At 52.9% G+C, this 18,658-nt stretch overlaps 1 protein-coding gene across 1 annotated transcript in view; it reads left to right on the top strand.

Annotated features, from left to right (window-relative positions):
• TRPC7 (transient receptor potential cation channel subfamily C member 7) overlaps positions 1-5,957 on the top strand; it is a 124,357-nt gene extending 118,400 nt beyond the window's left edge. Inside the window, exons 10-11 of the mRNA XM_022588864.3 lie at positions 2,994-3,069; positions 5,050-5,957. Coding sequence (XP_022444572.2) covers positions 2,994-3,069; positions 5,050-5,219 — 246 coding nt within the window. The 3' untranslated portion in view covers positions 5,220-5,957. The remainder of the gene's footprint in view (positions 1-2,993; positions 3,070-5,049) is intronic.
• The last annotated feature ends 12,701 nt before the right edge of the window (positions 5,958-18,658 follow it).

The following is an 18,658-nucleotide window of genomic DNA, read 5'->3' as shown; positions in this document are numbered from 1 at the left end:
TTTCCTGAGTAAGATCACTGAATATTCTCATCTCCAGTACTTGCTAAATGCCTCAGGGCAAAGTGGGCCAAGTTGGCACTGACGAGGGCGTGTTAATTTGGGGAAAGTTTATTATCTCCATGAAGTGAAAACTCTGTGGAAGATGGCCAGGAAGGGTCGCAAACTCATCACAAAGGACCATGCTTTTCCTCCACATAGTGAAGTAGGGGAGGCTTTTGATGTCCCATCTTTTCTGCAAACAGAGATCCTCTGCAGCATCCACGTTAAGAGAACTTTGGTCATTTTCTAACCATCTCAGACTTGCTGGGGACGAGACTGGCATCTTGCTCCCACAGATCCCAAGTGGTCTAACATGCATATGCCAGAGGGGAGGCTAGGTCATCATCAGAGCATGAAGTCTCTAAGCAGCCAACAGGTGGTCACACTGTTCCCGCTTAAGGTACATGTCACTCCTGGGGTGCGGAGGAAGGTTAGAGGGTCCCTGCATGTCTGCCGTGCTCACGCGATTCTGCTTCCACATTAAACCTCTAAAATCCTAGTCTGTGGTGAGAGGCTTAAAAGCAAACCCTTGCTGCTCTCCCCTTGGAGCTGCAGATCTGCAGAAACCACAGCTCAGATCAAGCACGCCAGGGTTCAAGAGCAAGCCTCGGGCATTTAGGACAATGACATACCAGTGACCCTCTTCTGCGGGCTAACAATCCATCCTCTGAAATCTAGCTGAGGCTTCTTCTTGCATAAAAGACCTTGTGCTTTGTAAAGGACAGACTGGTACCCAGAAGTAGTCCAAGCCCCCTGTGACCGACAGGAGCCAGTTTCCTGCATCTCATCTCCAAAACCATTGTGCACTTAACCTTTTTCTGAAGCTTGGACGAAGCCCCAGCTTTGGTTTCCATTTTGGTTAAATCCCAGATCTGCCACTTTCTGGCTGTGTGACACTGGAGAAGTCACCTCGCTCTCTGAGCCTCAGTGACCTCATCTGTAAATGGAGACGACAACCCCCATCTCACCTGGTTTCTGGGAGGATTCCATGAGGTCATTTTGTCAAGGAGGATAACACAACTCCTGGGCTGCAGGAAGTACTCAACAAATTTGTCTTAATAATAAACACATACTATGAAATCTTTTAAAGTCATCAGTTTAATCATGTTGCACTAAAACACAATGTGCACATGAAACCAGGAGGATGACAGCTGCTGCCGTAGCTATGAAAGGATTCTGCTCAGCTCCATCCCAGAAAAGGGAGCTCTCCACTTCCATTCTCTGGTTTATAATTTTATGTCGTAAATATACAGTCTGTTTAATTGATGGATCCAGAAATGGAAGGACCTCTAATTCTTGACATTTTCCTTTAAAAAGGCAACAAACTTTAACTAGATCCCTTTGTCTTATGTCGGCCTGAAAGTTTGCAGTAGAATACTTCCAAATTTCTTATTCAGTAAGAATGTCAGATACTTGGGTATCTGGTTTGTTGGGGTTTCTCCCCCATGAGAACTGGTTCAGGACAAAGTTGATTTTGTTTCGTTTTTCCAATTCAAAGTGAAAAGAGCATCGAGTCCCACAAAAGGCACAGATTCTTAAAACTCAGGTGACCTGCCTTATTGACTACGAGAACATCGGTGAGAAATCTAGCGTTGCAGTTTAACCACCAACAGGACAAGACCCAGGCCTCCCAGAGAAGCAGCAGCATGAAGGCAACTCACTAATGAACTGTTCAGCCTGAAATTAGAGCACGACACAAACCACAGAACCAAGCGGACCACCAGCAGGGGCTGAGGAGGGGCAGAAGTGGCCCACATTAGCTGGCTCAGAGCTCAGTGTCCCGGGACACTGAATCATGGAATCACAGGGCTGGAGACGCCTCCTTGGCAAGGCTGTCGCCATGAAAGGCCCTGAGGGGACCACCAGTTGGTGATAATAATGAGATCAATCCTCCAGCTCTCTGCATCCCGGCAGCTCACTTCTCTTCTACTTGCAAGAAGCTTTTCCTGAGCCCAGGTAGTCAGAGAGAACTTAGCCACCTGCTTGACCTCACACAGCAAAGCTGGGGACAGAATTCGGGGCCCTTCAACCTAGCAAATGCCACCTCTGTCCCCTCGGTCCTCAGAGTGAGCAGGCCAGTCGGTCACCAGAAGGGATGCCGAGGAGCAGGGAAGCCCCCCCTTCACGGTGCTGCTTGGCTCCTAACAGATTCAGAAGGCTCGGCCACCAGAACATTTTTAAATCCTGCGATATCGCAGTAACCCTGGACCGACCAGCTGGCAAAATCCAAAGTTCACCGCCCGCGGTCTTTCTTACACTTGGCTCTATTCTTGGTGGCTCTTAACTGTGTGTTCCTGCCTCCTTGGCTTATAGAATCTGCATAAGTGGGACCTCCAGCGTGACTGACAGTGTGACAGTGTTGGGCATGTGGTGAGACTTCAGGGAAGCGGTATCTTGGCCAACCCTCCCAAGGCTGTATCTGTCTCTGCCTCTGGTAGGAATTTTCCAAAGTCCAGTGGACTGGTCCTCCATGCCTGGTCCTGACTGTGGGCTAAGCGAACCTCCTCTCCTGCCCAGCAGCTTGACGGAGGCAGCTCCACCGGCACTGGCCTGCTAAGATTTCCTCACTGCCCCGTGATCGCATCAGTTGTTGAAATACAAGAAAGTGTTTCGGAGCTCAGGCCCCGAGAAGAGGGCATGATGGGCTAAGGTCACAAAGGCCAGGGTACAGGCAGGCCTAAGGACCCTCAAGCAGTGCCCGTGGATCTCAGGTGATTCTGTCTCTCTCCGTGGCTGGGCCTACTGAGAGTACCCTGTTTTCACAACCCAGGCTCAGGTGGTATTGAATCCAGAGATACTGGAACCTTCCCCACTAGGCAGGGCACCCCTCGAAAGTGAGGCATCAGACAAGGGAGGACCCCCGTGCTGACAGGCGCCCTGCAGGAGGGAAGGCACTCACACCTACAGCACAGGAGCTGGGCTGGTTTGATCCCTTCCTTATGTTCACATTTCAGAAAATCATGAAACGGCTCATAAAAAGATATGTCCTGAAGGCCCAGGTGGATAGAGAAAATGACGAAGTCAATGAAGGTAAGCGATTGGATCCATCTGCTCTAGGGCGGAAGCCAGACGTGGTCTCACCAGGCTAAAGTCAAGGTGTTGGCGGTGGGGCTACGTCCCTGTCTGGAGGCCCTGGGGACGCTCGTTGGGCTGTTGGCAGAATTCAGGTCCACGGAGTTGTAGGACTGGGGTCTCTGTCCCCTGGCTGACCATCAGCTGGGGCTGCCCTTAGCTCTGACCTTAAAGCCGCCCCCCAGTCTTGGCGTGTAGCGCCTCCATCTCAGCACCAGCAACAGGGCGTGGAGCCCTGCTCACAACAGTTGTTCTGCCTTGTGCAGTCACGGCTGCCGTGAGTCGGCCTCATGTCCCTGGAGCTCAGGATGGCCCCGAATTCTTCATCCCCTGAGCACACACACAGACAGCAGCAGACTGTACACCTCTTTCAGATTCTGCAGGAGCCCCGGTTCTAGCTAGCTCTGTCCTGTCTAACTTCCTGGCTCTAAGAAGCTACCAACCCGCAGTTTCTCAAAGAATCCCCCACCTCAGAAGCACTTGATAAAAATGCGGACCTAGAGCCCACCGAGACCTAATGAATCGGCATGGCCTGGGGGTCTGCGTCGTGATAAGGATGCCAGGTCATCCTGATGTGCACTGAAGTTTGCAAACTACATTATTTTCCCTGTGTGGGTTATCTTCCAGCCTATTTTAAGCAGTTACTCTTAAACGAAAAGCAAATTACCATACACCAGGTAATTAATCTTCATGAGACACCCGGGACAAGTATTTGCCACCTAGAAAGAGCCTCCTCCAAGAGTGAAGGCATGAACTCTCTCCCTTGCCAGGGCCCCAGGGGCCTCCGGAAGGAGCCTAGTCATTTAGTGACCCTCTGCTTCATCCTGGGACATCCACAGTGTGGCCTCAAGGTCAGCAATGACCGAATGGCCCCGGGGGCTGACACTGTCTAGGAGCCGAGCAGCAGCCCACCTACCCACCCCTACTGTTGGGCCTCAAATACAAAACTGCCGGGTGTCATGGCAGCCAGCTCCCCACAGCGTGTAACGTGATTGACAGGAATGTACCTGATCATAGAAGGTGGGGCTGCCCAGGTTCACGCCACTAGAATCACACCATGAAACTGGGGCCCAACGAAGCCCCCATAGAAAGAAAATAGGGGAAAATAGGGGATGTATGCCTTTGTCAAAACTGGCCAAACTGTACCTTTAAGACCTCAGCATCTTCTGTGTATAAGGCATACTTAAAAAACACATATGGCTAATGTGACACTTGAGCCAAGTCCAGTATCTCTCAAACCAGGAGAGAACCTTTCGGCTCCCCTTTGTACTTAATAAGAAGATTCCCACAGCCCAGGCCCATGTGGATTTCTAACCACATGGTTCGCTGTGGAAAGAAGCGGAAGACCCTACCTGTGGTCCCTTGCTAGAGAAAAAGAAGGCAGGCCTACCGTGGTGCACCGGTGAGGGATGCTGCTTGCGTGGTGCAGGCAGACCCTCCCCCTGTGAGGAGGTCTGGCTCCACAGCCGCAGCCACTGTGCTGAGCTGATCCCCTCAGACACTTGGGAGTTTCTCCTCCCTGAGACGACAGAACAAAACATGGAGCATAATGAGAAAAAAATGTTTCAGTTAACAAGGGTGTTGCTTAGAGTCTTGAAATCTGCTTCTAATGGCTCCAAAACCAGCATTCTAACAACCGTGATAAATCAGTGTTAGCAGTTCACAACCCTGATCTTGATTCTTCCATCTACCTCAAACCCCTAATGGAGAGCGTGACCAGGAATGGGAGAGGGGTCTTAAGCAGATGAATGAATGGTCCTTCGTCGGTAGAAGCTGAGTGGGATTTAGGCCAAAACAGAGCTCCCGTCCCCTCACCTCCACCCTTGGTGGGCTGGACCAGTAGCCTGACATTCTGTGGGAAGGATGCACGCCCCAAATGCCTATGGGATGAGCCCCTTCAGCAGGCTCATCTCACCAAAATCTCATCTGTCCTTGCAGGCGAACTGAAGGAAATCAAGCAAGATATCTCCAGCCTGCGCTATGAGCTTCTTGAAGAGAAATCTCAAGCTACCGGCGAGCTGGCAGACCTCATCCAACAGCTCAGCGAGAAGTTTGGAAAGAACTTAAACAAAGACCACCTGAGGGCGAACAAGGGCAAAGACATTTAACAGCCTGCATCGGCACCTGTGACTTCTACCAGCATTCCAAGGCCAGGTGGGATGCCCTGGCCACCAGCTCTGGTCGGGAGGGCCCTGGGCCACTCCTCTAGGACTCTAAGGGGACCAACTGGCTCTGTCCTGACCAGCCTTGCTGACATCTGCAGCCCAGTGGCCTGCCTGGACCCAGAACTGTTGTGAATCTAGGCTGTTGGGTGAGAAACTAGACCACAGGAGGAGGGGAGGAAGTGCCCCCCCGATGCATGTGACACCTTCAGGCCAGTCACAGTGACATATGTCCCTGTGACCAGCGCAGGAAAAGGCCATCTCGGATGCACACTCGTGCCCTCCCACTGCACACGGACTGCAGCGCTGTCTGCATCCAGGAAGCCATCCTGGATGGCTCATGGCTCATGAGGCCATCATGCCTCATCCCATGCAGCCCTGCTCACTCCCACCCCACCACCCACATACATCCAAAGGAACTGGGAGGTGACCTGTGATCTATTCTTAAGTGCCAGATGAGAACACAGATAGCCTAATAGCAAAATCGCTCTATTTGTTTATATAAAAAAAAGGTTTAAAAATCCTAAATCAAAAATTGTACTGTAGGTAGCACTGTTCAGAGAACAACGACAAAATCCAAATGATGTATTTTTACCTTTATTAAAATTATCTTGTATTTACTATTTTTACCTGAAATGGAAAGAAATAAAATTACCTCATAATAGCCTGGGAAGCCTCTGTGGATGTGCTGCCCTCCTGTTGTCCTGCATCCTCTCTGGAGGTGGCCTTGGGCATCTGCTGCTCTGGGAGGAGAATGAGCAAATGGGAGGGGGCAGGTACCACCCATGGGAGTCACACAGCCAGGACCCCCACCTCCAAGCGTCTCCTCCTGTCTCCAGACCTAGTGACCCCAACCTCCCCAAGGTCAGGAAGGAGGCAAAGGAAATGGTGAGGGAAGCGGAACATTTTCTCCCATCCCACCTCTCCCGCTCTCCCCTTGAGTGGCAGGGGAAGGGGAGCCTGATGAAAGGAGCCTAAAATCTTTCCGGCGGGGCCTAGGTGTGAGTAGGGAGAGCTGCCACAAGAGGGCGCCCCAGTCCCGAGCAACGCCCATTCTGAGCGGGCTAGAGGAGATGCCGCTGGGCCCCAAGGATCACTTACTAGTAACACCAGCTGGATGTGCTGAGTGAGCACTTGCTGTGTACCAGGCACTGTGCTGAAGGCTCTGCATGCATCAGTCCACTGAACCCTCACAGCAACCCTATGAGGAGGAAGAGGATCAGGTCACAAATTCAGATGCCTTGCAGACAACCTGGATGGGCCAAACAGGTATGTGCGTGTACATGTGCATATATGAGTGTTTTCTATATGCATATGTATGAGGAGACTTGTGTTTTGTGATATGCAGTATATCTTCAGAGATAAAACTGTTTACTTAACTCTGCTCTAAGAAAAGTGCGGATCAACTGGGGTGATAAACAGAACTGAATTGGTCCCAGCATTGAGGTGGCGGGAAGAGGCCATGGCAACCCAGACAGCCACGCCCTACCTAAAGCGGGCACAGACACCAAGCCCAGCTAATTGTTGCCATAAGGAATGCAGGCCCAGTTTTGCCAAATCTTCCCCATTTCTAGGGGGAAAAAAGCCCACATTTGTTGGGCCTTGGCAGCCAAGATGGGTGACTGGAGAAGCTGCCCTGAAATGTGACTCCAACCCAGGCCTTCCTGGCACCAGTACCCAGTGCTCAGCAAGAAGGAAGCAGAGGCGTCCAACAGGGATCGGGGGCACATGTATGTGCAGGGGGCCTTACAGATGTAAACTCTGGTCCAGGAGTTTTTCACCTGGGGTCTATGTGAGGGTCCATGGATGGATTTCCAAGAACCTGCAAATCCTGAAGTGCCCATCAAATTGTGAGCTTGTCTTTGTGCGGGCGCGTTGTTAAGGAGAGAATACCTGCAGCTTTTCTCAAATGCTCACCCATGCTCCACCCCCACCACCCCCCAAAAGCCTGCAGATGACGACTGAATCCCTTCAGGAGAATCTCCCGAGTCCCTTGCTAAGTATCGGGGATGAGACACATATGTGTCCAGTGGGGGACAAATCAACTACTCTTCCCACAAAGCACACCGGCCTCCCTAACCAGGGGACAAATGACCAACACTTGTGGAAGATTTCCTTTCCGATCCCTCACTTATCATCATGAGAATGCTAATAAACATTTCTAAGATGCATTATTCAATTTCCCCATCTGCCTTTTCTACCACAGGCAACCCTGTTTTTCAAGTCCTGGGGTGATCTTTTCCTATCAAACCCAAGTCTCCAATTTGCCCCTTAAGGAGATAAAGGAAAACAAGTCCCACTAAGTAACTGAAAACTGGGAACGAAAACTAGCAGCGCCCGTTAGGCCCTGGCTGCCACATCTAGGGGGGGGTGACGGTAGTCCAGGAATGGATTCATGGCTGCCAGAGGGATGTGGAGGCGGGGAGGGACGTCTCTTTCATGGAAAGCTGCTGGAGAGGCCTTGGGACTGAGGGCTGGCAGAGCTGTCAGCCTGGAGCTGGAGGCAGGGGCTTAGTGGTTTTCCAGGCACTGACAACCTCCCTCACTTTCCCCCATTTCCGTGGCTCCTGTGGAATTAGCCAGGCAGGAGAAGCAGTTCTTGGAGAGACGAAACAGGAGACAGAGGAACGGAGTCTGGGAAAGGCACAAGTACAGAGAGGGGGAGGAGAAAGGGCCCAGGCGCCCCCCCCCCCCCACAGACTCACACTTCCCAAAGCACCCGATCCGTCCCCTCGCAGCCCTCTACACAACAGTCATTATTTAGTCTGTAACTTTAGTGTATGCTTGTAACCTGTCTCCCGGTGCTGTGGGGCTCCGGAGAGGCGGCCCTGTCCAGGTTTCTGGGTAACCAGTGGTTAAGCGTCAAGGTCTCCAGTGACTTGTCACCTTCCGATGGTTCCTAGTAGGACCTGACAGATCCTAGTAACACTTCCTGGGCAAAAACCCCCAGTTAGTACCCAGAGCTATTTCTGAAGCAGGAGAGCTCACACACTTGAGAAAGCACAGCCGGCCTCCTCTGTCCATCACAGAGCGCCTCCCTCCGTCCCAAGGAGGCCCAGGAGACAAAACACTGGCCAAAGCAGCCCAGGCCGAAGGAGATTCCCTAACCTGGGTGCGACTCTGCAAATGTTCCTCCCAGCGGCTGCAGGCCTGGGAAGCCCGGGACAGACACCTCCAGGTCTGCTTGCTTCAGGGAGGCTGAGACACCTTGTCCCACTCAGGAGCTCAGCCTCCGTTGTCTGGTTAAAAATAAGCGGCCTCACGGCCTGTCACTCCTGAAAGCACTCATTAATGCTTCTGTAAAGGGTAGAGCCTGAGGCTCTGGGGGGCTGACAGGAATTAGGAGTTTTGATCCCGCTGTGGCAGGCAGGCCGCGCCCCATTCTATGTTTATCCCATCCCTTCCTCTTATCCCTTGAAGGGTGATCTACTAGTGAGAAGGGACTCCAGGGGAAGCACGCGGACCTCAATCAACCCAGGCTGGTTAACCAGGCAGCAAACCCCCTTCCGCCCTCTCTGCAGACACAGCAAGCTTCCGAGGTTCCCCAGCCTCGAAGCAGAGGCCGCCTGGCTGGCTCTTCCTAGGTAAATGAGCCGGGTTTCTCCCTCTGCTTTCCCACCGCGGTCAAGCCACAGGGATGTCCCAGGCCCTTTACCTCAGGGAAAAAATGACAGAGACGCAGGGAAAAAAGAAAGGTGTCTAGGTCTTAGGTTCCCAAAGGCCCGAGTCTTTAAAGAAGAGAGAGGATTGAGGAAAGAATCAAAACGTTTGAGAGAAGCGGTGTTTGAGGAGCTAGGGCTCTCCCCTACCCAGCCCTGCTTCCCTCAGAGGGGGCAGGAGAGGGATGGAGGGGAGGGCCTGAGAGCTGAGAGGCCAAGGCAGCCTGGCCCTGCCTGTGGAGGAACAGTGCTCAGGGCCATAGAGTTGGGACCACAGCTGGAAGGCCAGGTCCTCACCCAGCCGCCCTCCGTAGGCATCCAGGGAGGCAGGAGCCGGAGGGGGAAGGATGGGGCTCCCCGGAGCAAGCGGGACAGGCGTGGAGGGCACTCTCATTATAGTACGATTAAAAAGTGCGGATTCCACGTCCTCAGAGTGTCTGCATCAGGAATAACTGGGCCCAACGAGCCCATCAGCTGTGCCCACTGACAGACGAGGCTGTGGGTCCCGTGGCACTGACCCCACACGCTCCCAGGCCAGCGGCCTGCCGTCCCAGCAGTGCGCTGGGGAAGCGGAAGGCCAGAGAAGGCCTCGTATATGCAAATAAAAGCATGCCAGGACCCGTTCAGGTGTCTGAGTGCAGACTCAACACTCACAGGGTAGATAGCACTGCTAACTGTGCCGCTTCCACCCAACCACCTCCAGGGCCCTGTGTGCTCGTGGATAAAGCAGAGGAAGGCAGGGCAGGCAGGAGTGGAGTGGGGGAGGGCGTGCAGGCTTTGTAGTGGCTGTGACCCCTCTTTGGCTGGAAACAGATCTCACCCCAACCGCAACACAACCTACCAGAGTACCCCATGCCCCTGAAACCAACACAGCCCCAAGCCGGGCGATCACATGCCTGCCCTGAGATATCTATGCGCACACTGAGAAAGAGAGATCTTTTTTTCCAGTAGGGTTGCTGCACAGGGGAATGTGAATCTGGGACACCAGTAGACCCCTCCCTGCCACACAGACAGGCTGTCTGCAAATGAGGTCACAGATGAGAAATTACGGAGAGGGAAGAAGTAAAGGTTGGAGGGGAGCGGGGAGAGGAGAAAAAAAGAGGGAGAGGGAAGGGAGGAAAGGTGGAGAGGGGAGCTGTGCCACATTCTCACCCCTGATACCCTTCTTCCTGAAGCTCTTCCTACATCTGAGGAACTGTTCCAGAAGCCTTCTCAGCTTTGCTGCCAGATAAAGTCTCATGTCTGTTGATGCTAGTTTCCACTGGGTTTCTGGATGTCATTTACATCCTCAGAATCCTGATGAACACAGAAATGACTCCAAGACTTATTTGCCCCATCCTCCCCCTGGGGCTGTTTTGCATTTCTGTAGTTAGAGGAGCAAGGGCCAGAAACTGTCAGGGTTATTCTTCTTGAGACTCTAAAGAAGACACGGTGGGTGATGGTATCAATCTGGTTAAACTGTTCAAGAGTGAATCCACAAGACGCTGGACATACTGGCTGCTCTGGGGCCCAGGTGATGGGTGCAGCTCAGGACCGGGAGAGGATCCAGAACTGGCACCCTGGGCACTTCTGTGATGGACAGTGGCCCAGTGAGGCACCTCTCAACAGCTCTGCCGCCAGTTAGTAGTGGGGAGACCAAGGGGGGCCAAAGCAGAAAGCGGGCCGAGGCAGCGGGCATAGTGACTACAGTTATCACCCTTGTTTGGGGGGCTAACCACCCAGAAACCCCCAAAATAACCAGCAAAGAGTTTGAGGATAACCAGTTTCTGGCTAATGAGGTTCCTGCTCTAAATAGGAAATGTAGCCTTACTTGCAGGTGCAGGCTGGTGAAGTAGACTATTCAGGTTACCTAAGTAGCAATACAACTCAATATTGGATTTGGGGGGCTTGTGCTGCTATCAGTGAACTTAGGTCGTTGAGAGTAGCATGAATCCCAGCAGCTGTACCAGTGACTCATAGGGTTTTCAGACTGGTGGTGCTGGGGGAGCAGTGACCACCCCAGACCGGAGCTGGGTCAGTCTCCTGGAGGGAGGAAGCAACTCCTGATCACTTCAAGGGCACAACGGAACAGAGCCCCAGGGTTTCCCTCTCAGCTCCAATCAATCACAAGACAGACACCCCAGCAAACCACAGCCTCTGGTGGCTCCCCAGCCTGCAGAGCTAAATTAGAAGCCCCCAGGGCCTGTGGAGCCCCGCTGGAGGTGAATGTTCTGAGAGCCCAGCTGCTTTTTCAGACACGTCTTCACGTCAAGATGCTCACAGCGTCATCGCTGCCTGTCACAAGAAGCATGAACAGAATGTGTATTCTGAGCCTCAGCAAAGGCCATGGGGCTGGGGGGCCAGAGCGTCTCATGATGTCCCCCTCCAAAGACACACGGACGTGTTCCTGCGCCCTGGGACTTCCGAGCCTCCAGGTGAACGGCAGCGACTCAGAGGTGAGCGATTCCCATTGTGCTGAGGCTGCAGCGAGAGGCTGGTACAGATCAGCATTCTAGTCACTCTGGACACATCCTCAATTTTTCTCCCAAAGGGCAGAAATACCATTTTGCTGATTCTTAAAGACCCTCCAGCCTGTCCTCTCCCTGCATACATACATATGACATGAAAGGTTCAGCCTGAGGTGAAACGGAAGGGACCTCTTCCAGAAAACGGAGCCGAAGGTTTGAGACAAAAGCCCAGATGTGTGAGGAAACCAAGGGAACTGTCACTCCCCACACAGCCCAGGTGCACATCTACCCACAGAGTCCCGGGCCAGGTGCCCGCAACTCTGAAGAGACCCGAGGCACGCCAAGACCCCGCTGGTCAGCCCCAGTGCCCACCACTTGGTCAGAGACATGAGGAGAGGGGTTTGGAGGTGAGAATGGGATCTGGCTCCCAGTACTCTCCAGCCAGAGGAGGCAGGGCCCCCCACACACTGTCACACGGGTCCCCTGGTGGCAGAGACCTGAGGCAACCCAAGCAAATGTGAAGAGTGACAAGGTCTGTGGCGCCATCTTCATGGAGCCTGTGCAGGGGCTCCCACAGGCCTCCGCGGAGGCCACCCCCTGAAAGAGAAGACCAGAACTGACATGCAAGAGGCAGCATGCGTGTGCAGCTGTGCTACTGCAGAAAGTAACAGAGAAACTGCTTACCTGCCAGGCCTCTGAGTCTCCTCCGTACAGGCTGTGGTTGCCCAGGGACAGAAGCCACCGTTGGCACAGAGCATAGGAGCGGGGGTCTCTGGAACTTCCCCAAGTTACACCCCAGGCCTCCAAGCCCAGCAACACTGGTGCCAGTGGAAAGAGAGCAGGTAAACACAAGCCTGGCTGCTGCCCTCTTCTATGATGTACGGGGGTGACTTCCCAAGAAAGAAAGTGAGGTTGTGGGGAATTAGCACATCAGGGGCCCCCAGGACGCATGCCTCTGGGGTCGCCTGCCTTTGCTTCTTCCCCTCCCACGTGGACGCTAGGCTTGGTCCTGTGACTCGGGGGGTCCGGCTGAGCACCAGCAGTGGCTCCGTACGCAGGGGCTCGTCCTCGTGGTAGGCGGCTGCTACGTCGTGGAGAAGCTTGGCTACACAACTCACCGTGCAGACGCCGTGGAGAGAAACCTGGGAGGGTGAGAAGCCTCTGGTCCTTTCCAGTGGAGCCAAGCTCCCAACTGAGAGCGGGCTCGGCAGCGGGTCAGCCACGGGGAGCAGAGCCGCCCAGCTGAAGCCTGTCAACCACGGAATCACGGGAAACAATAGAGTGTTAGTTTTAAGACTAAGTTTGGAGGTGGCGTCTCACCCAAGCGGTAGATAACTCAAACAAAGGAACCGAAGCATGGTCCCCCCACCAGAGGAGAGGAATCTTACCCCAAGAGAGTGACTTACTCCTGGGGCCTCAATCAACAGCCCAAGAACACAAGTCAGCAAGTGTTAATGAAGCCACAGTGTGGGTTCCCATCTACCCAGGTCAGCTTTGCTCCACCTGGGAAGAAATCCTGTTTCTGTCCACCAACAGAAACCAACAACGCCGCTCTGGCCATCTTGTGGAAGGAGGCAGGCTTTGCTGAACAAGCTGAATGCAGCCAGTCAACGAAGCCAAGCCCTCAGCTGGGAGTGGTTAAGTAGATTTGTGAGATTTTTAATAAGCGTGGTGGACAGTACAGAGGCGATGTCACAAAACAGTCAGTGAATCGTTGCCTAGCGGGCACAGATAACCTTCCCTTCGATTCCCAGCCTTACAGCTCTCAGAGCACTTTCACATCCCTTATCTCACTTAATTAAAACAACAACCCAGCCAGGTGGGCAGGGCAGGATTTGTTATCCTCTTTGCATAGAAAAGAGCTTATGCGATGCAAGGGTCCCATTGAGTGGAAGTTCAACCCCCGGGGCCCCTGAGCCTGGTGAACGGGACTGGGTGCAGGGTGGGTGCCCATGAACACAGGTGAATGGGAGGGGTGCCCTTCGGCTGGACAACATGTGTAGAAGCCCTGTCCTGGGAGGCAGCCTGGGGCAGGAGGGACAAGTCTTTCAGAGCATTTCTCAGTGCAGTCCTAGGACTCCCTGCCTCAGAATCCCTGGGGACACTTGCTGATACTATAGATTGCCAGACAGGGAGTGAGCCTAGGAATCTATATTTTAAGATGCTCCTGAGGGTCGACTGTATTTGGACACCATTGCTACAGAAGCCCTGTTGCCAAACAGTATAGTTATCAAGTTGCTTGACTGATGGGCACTCGTGGTCTAGCGCTCTTGCTAGCTCCCTTGTCTTCACCAAGGTGAAGTTTTGGAAGGATGTGTAACATTTGGACATGTAGAAAAGATGGGGCATAAACAATTGGAGGCACTAAGAAAAAAAGTAGGGATGGGCAGTTCAACCCCACTCTATCCTATCTTGCATAACCATTATCAAACAGCATCATTATGAAGTGAAAACACAGTAAAGGGACTGGAAACACTAACAGGGGCTGGGTAATAACATTCTCCAGGGATGGCCTTGCTTGGATTTGGTGTCCTGTTTCTTGGAGGTGAGGAAATGTCATGCCTGCACGGGGGCACAGGCAGAGAGATGCCTCTGTCCTGGGATCTTAGGGCTCACCTGGAGTCAGAGAGCAGAGCCCTGAGCTGACAACCTGCCCCAGTGAGGACTGCAAGCTTCCTGGATGTCCTGGCATTGGATCACCTGGGAGGGACCCCTCATCCCTCCATCTCCTCCATCCCCATGCAGGCGGGTTCTGCCAACAGAAATGGCAGGGAGAATGCTCCAAGCTCCCACCAGGCTGAGCAAGTTGGTTGGGGGTCGGGGGGAGGTCCACTTCTCTTCCCACCACAACTAATTGGGGGGTGGGGGAGAGAGGGGAAAGACACACGGCTGAGATCCACTTTTTATTTTTATCACCCTTTCCGACTCTTTGTGATAGAATCTGAGCCACTTCTGTTGTGTATCAGGAAGAAATGTGCTGCCTAAGTGTGTTTGTAATTAGACCCAGGTAATTCGATCTTTAATAACCAGCACGTTTCTCCCTCCAGCTCACTAAGCCCTGCTTCTGACACCGCTCTATTTTCATCCCGGCCCCCGTCCCAGGCAGGGATGCCTTAAAGGGGCCCACTGGCTTCTCATCTTCTCCCTTTCTCTCCAAATGGCCTGACTGGCCCACATGGGCCTTCTCAAGCAAGGGCTCTGAGGGGCCCGAGGAGCAGATTCTGAGAAAGGGTGTCATTTGGGAGTCTGGACAGTGGAAAGGCCCAGCCCACTCACCCTCTGGCTCAGCAGAGCCCAGCCTAGACCCTCCTATCTGGGGGGGAGGAGAGACAATCTCCCCAACGCCAAAAATGATGAGAGTATCTCTTCCACCCTGGCTGTCCTCTCAAGTGGGTGCAGAGAGGACGGGAAAGTGTCCTTGGTGACGGTGTTGTCGGTGTCATCATGACTCCAGGACTCCTGACTAGGGCCGTAGTACCTTCCTGGGCTCCAGCCCCACCTTCAGCCAGTGCCTGCCAGGTCGGGGCAGGGAGGAGGCTCAGAGGGGCTGAAGGAAGCGTGATGGATGAAGCACTTAAGGAACGAGGACCCCAGAGAGGGGAGAGAGATAAAAAAGCAAATTACAGTTTTTAAAACATTATTATTCTCATTTAAATAAGCAAACATGGTCACTGGAAAAATTTTCAAAAACCTCAGCACTCAAAAAGGAGAAAAAGAAAATTGCCCTTAATCCTACCATGCAGAGATCATTATTAGGAGGTATTTACTTATGGTTTTCTTTGCATATTATATCAGTCTTAATCCACAACCTCAAGTGGGTAAGAAATGTCCCGCTACTTTTCCATGAGTCGATTTCTGCAAGGATCCTGCCCCTGAAGTGGTAGAAATCTCAGTTCCGAGTCCCCACACCTACTTTCCTGGCCCTGAGCTAAATTCTGCGGACTGAAGGTGGGTGGTCCTCCCTGCACTGGCGTCCACCACCGCTGTTCTCTCTGCTTCTGAAAGGTCAGACCTGCAAGTCCCTGCTACACAGACCCTCATTCCCATCCAAAAGACGTCCTCAGGCACGTCCTGCCACTCTCATGGCCTCCTTGGAGCACTGGCACAGAAGCCCTCCTCTGTCTCCCAACCGCTGTAGAGCCGGAGGAAGCTAGCTGTGCCCCCTCCCCTGGCACTTCCACATATGCTAAGGTGAGCTTGCAGGAGTTATTCTACCACCTCGCACCCGGTGGGGCTGGGGGAGACATCCACACTCTGGGGGCTTCTGCCTCCCTAGGGCTCTACCCAAGAAAGCTATCTATTATCTCCCTCTGCACCCTGTTCCCCAAAACCCTCTGCGTTTCTGTTCTCTGTTCCAAGGCAGAGAGCCCCTGCGCTCCCTTCTCAGGGACCCACCAGCATCTAAGGTCACCTCGTCTTCCCACCAGCTCTCTTCTCCTCACCTCCCTCCCGGCCGTGCCCCCAAATCAGGGAGATCTCTTCTAAGGGCTACCACATAAGGTTGAGCAGTGTGTGCACTGCACAAATGTGGCCTGCTGTGGGGTAGGGCACAACCAGAGGCTAAAATCTGCCCTTGCCCTGGCAAGCAGAAAGGCACCTTCTCACAATTCACCCACAGGTGCCCTATGCGCCAGCCACGGCCCTGCCTTTTCTCATCATGTCTTGTTCCAAAGTTTATACCAAGGCCTAGACTTTTGGTACTCAAAAACCAGTAATTTGACTCCTCTGTTAAATCTGTCATCCCTTCCCTGAGGCAGTTAATGTTGGGCAGTCTGACTGCCGTCTGCCTGCAAGCAAGGATCACAGGTGTCAGGGCACGCAGGAGGACGCCTTGGTCAGTGCTTGAGGACATATCTCACTCACACACACACACACACACACACACACACACACACACGTGCACTCCCAGCTCCAAATGTTAGATTCAAATCTTCAGGGTTGAGACAGAACCTGCATTTTAAAAGCTCCCAAGTGATTGTGAAGGGGTTTGGGGAGAACGGGTACCATAAGGGGAAACAGACCCAGTCCCTGGAGAACACTACCCCACGGCCCAGCAACCCTTGTGGGGCAGTGCAGGACCCTCCCTTACTTGCCCGGGCCGGTGAACTCAGGACCCCACTGGGCTGGATGGGGGACTGTCATTTCTCAAACGCCCTTAACACCCCCACGCATCTTCCTGTTTTCCCTCTTTGGTTGCAGTTGAGATGTTGAGAAAATCCACTCAACACTGTATCTGGGGGAGTGTCATTTTAAAGGCTTTCTCAAGGAAGGGCCAGATGATTCCCAGTCATCCAGCCCACTTCTCCCATCCAGCAGAGAGAGCCTGCAGGCAGCCTCCTTAGGGAGTGGTGGGAAAAGCCCCTTCCCCAGCAGTACTGAGGTGCAGGGACCACGCATGACTCTCCAGAAGAAACCTTCTCAGATGGAGACCCCCTAACTTCTGACCTGGGAGCCTGAGTCCCAGGGGAGGAACAGGTCAAATTTCTTGTGCCTCAGCATCAAATGGCAATGCTAATGTAGTTTCTAATTTAGGTTTTAAAATGCCACTTAAAGGACAGCTTCAGTTCTCTCACTTAAAACTTTTTTTTAAATAATCACATTTCCTCATGAATCAGGCCATGGGCATATTTGTCCCTCCCTCCCTGTGAAGAACTGACAGAGCAAAAAGGACATTCTCTCAGGTTTCTTCATGTGAATCAGCACATTCTTTAGCACCAATGTGCTGCTTCTTCAGTCAGGGGGCCTTTCTCTGGCCTGTCCCCACATCCATGGTCCCGTCTGCTCGTAGCCTCTGACCAGGATCCGGACCCTGTCACTCCCCGTGCTAGAATAACCAGCCAGGCTGAAAGGGGGAGCACAATGCGAGCCCACGTGCTGACGTCTGGACATTCCAACCTGTCTCAACGTCCTGTCAAACCCCCAGCAGAGGATGGAAGACTGAAACTAAACTGTTACTGCTTGCCTGCAGGGTTTGCTCCAGGATGACATTCATTGTCTCCTTTACCCTTGTTTATATTTTCTCAGTAACGACCAAATACTACTTTTACAACCAGAATAAAAAGCAAGGGGAATGAGTTTCATTTTAGAAAGGTCAGTGGGAGCCACTGTAGGTCACTGACTCTGACAGTTACCTAAGGATAACAGGTTCCCTCTGGTAGAGGAACATGTTCAGGATGGATCCAGCTGGGTTTACGGTGAGGCAATGAAGCTTAAGCTTCAGGCCCCCCCACCCAGCTCACATTGACCTGTCGTGTGTTTATAAAATTTGCAAAAGCAACAGCTAAGACTATTGTTTTCCACTACAAATTCCCCCATCACACTTTTCCTCAGGTTGGGTGGCGCTGAAGGGAACGTGGAAACTCGGGCAATCCAGCTAAGAGGAGGCCAAGTTGGAGATACATTTCCTCCAAGTGTTAGTGCATGTAACTAAGTGGTTTCCAGTTACTTTAGAGGTAAGGTACCGCCAGCCCTCCACTGGGGATCCCAGGAGAACTCGCACCACTTCAGCTCACAGGTATCAGGACACGAAGGTGCAGGGTCAGAGGGGGGACCAGATATGGAGTTGTCACCAAACACCGGGTACCAAGGAATGTGATGGTGGAAGGGAACTATGGTTTGAATCGTATGGCCCCAGAAGCCAGTCTGGAGGGGGTCTGGCTGGGACCCAGGGCTCTGCCCTTAGCCCAGACTCAGAACCCAAGGGTGCAGCTCTCACCCTTGGAAGACTCTGAATCTGAGGCACCCAGTCAAAGCCATCAGTAAATAGCTGGAGACTGTCGGGGGGCGAGGCCAGAGAGGAAAGGTTACCAGGGGCTGGGGGCGAGGAGGGGGGCTTCTGAGGAGAGGTGAGTCCGGCTACGATTTCAACCTCTGGCAGCTGTCCCTTCCTTCAGGCCTCAAGAGCCCCACGTGAAAGGTCACCAGTCCCAGCAGGGGACAGATGATGCTACTCTTGACCACGCTCTGAGCCCAGCTCCGCAAAGCTGCATACATCCTGCCTGACGGGGCTCTTCTGACAGGCCGCCCACTGGCCTGCATGAGACATTTTTAGCTTGTGGTGCTTCCTACCAAGTCCTTCCTACCCCTCTCCTCTTAGAGGTGTCAGACCCGCACTGTTACCTGGAGGCTCTCCCAGTGTACTCCAGCTCCCACACCTTTTATCCTCAACAGGCATTTCTACCAGTAAATCTCTTGCATGTGCTTCTCAGAGGATCCAAACTGACACAGGACCAAACTGGATTTTTCCTCTTGCCATCATCAGAATAATTAAAGCTGATTA

Source organism: Delphinapterus leucas, chromosome 3 (assembly GCF_059928025.1).
Source record: "Delphinapterus leucas isolate spDelLeu-1000000601 "Yukka" chromosome 3, BTC_Dleu_Yukka2, whole genome shotgun sequence".
Lineage (NCBI taxonomy): Eukaryota > Metazoa > Chordata > Mammalia > Artiodactyla > Monodontidae > Delphinapterus > Delphinapterus leucas.
This window is presented reverse-complemented; position numbering and strand designations above follow the sequence as displayed.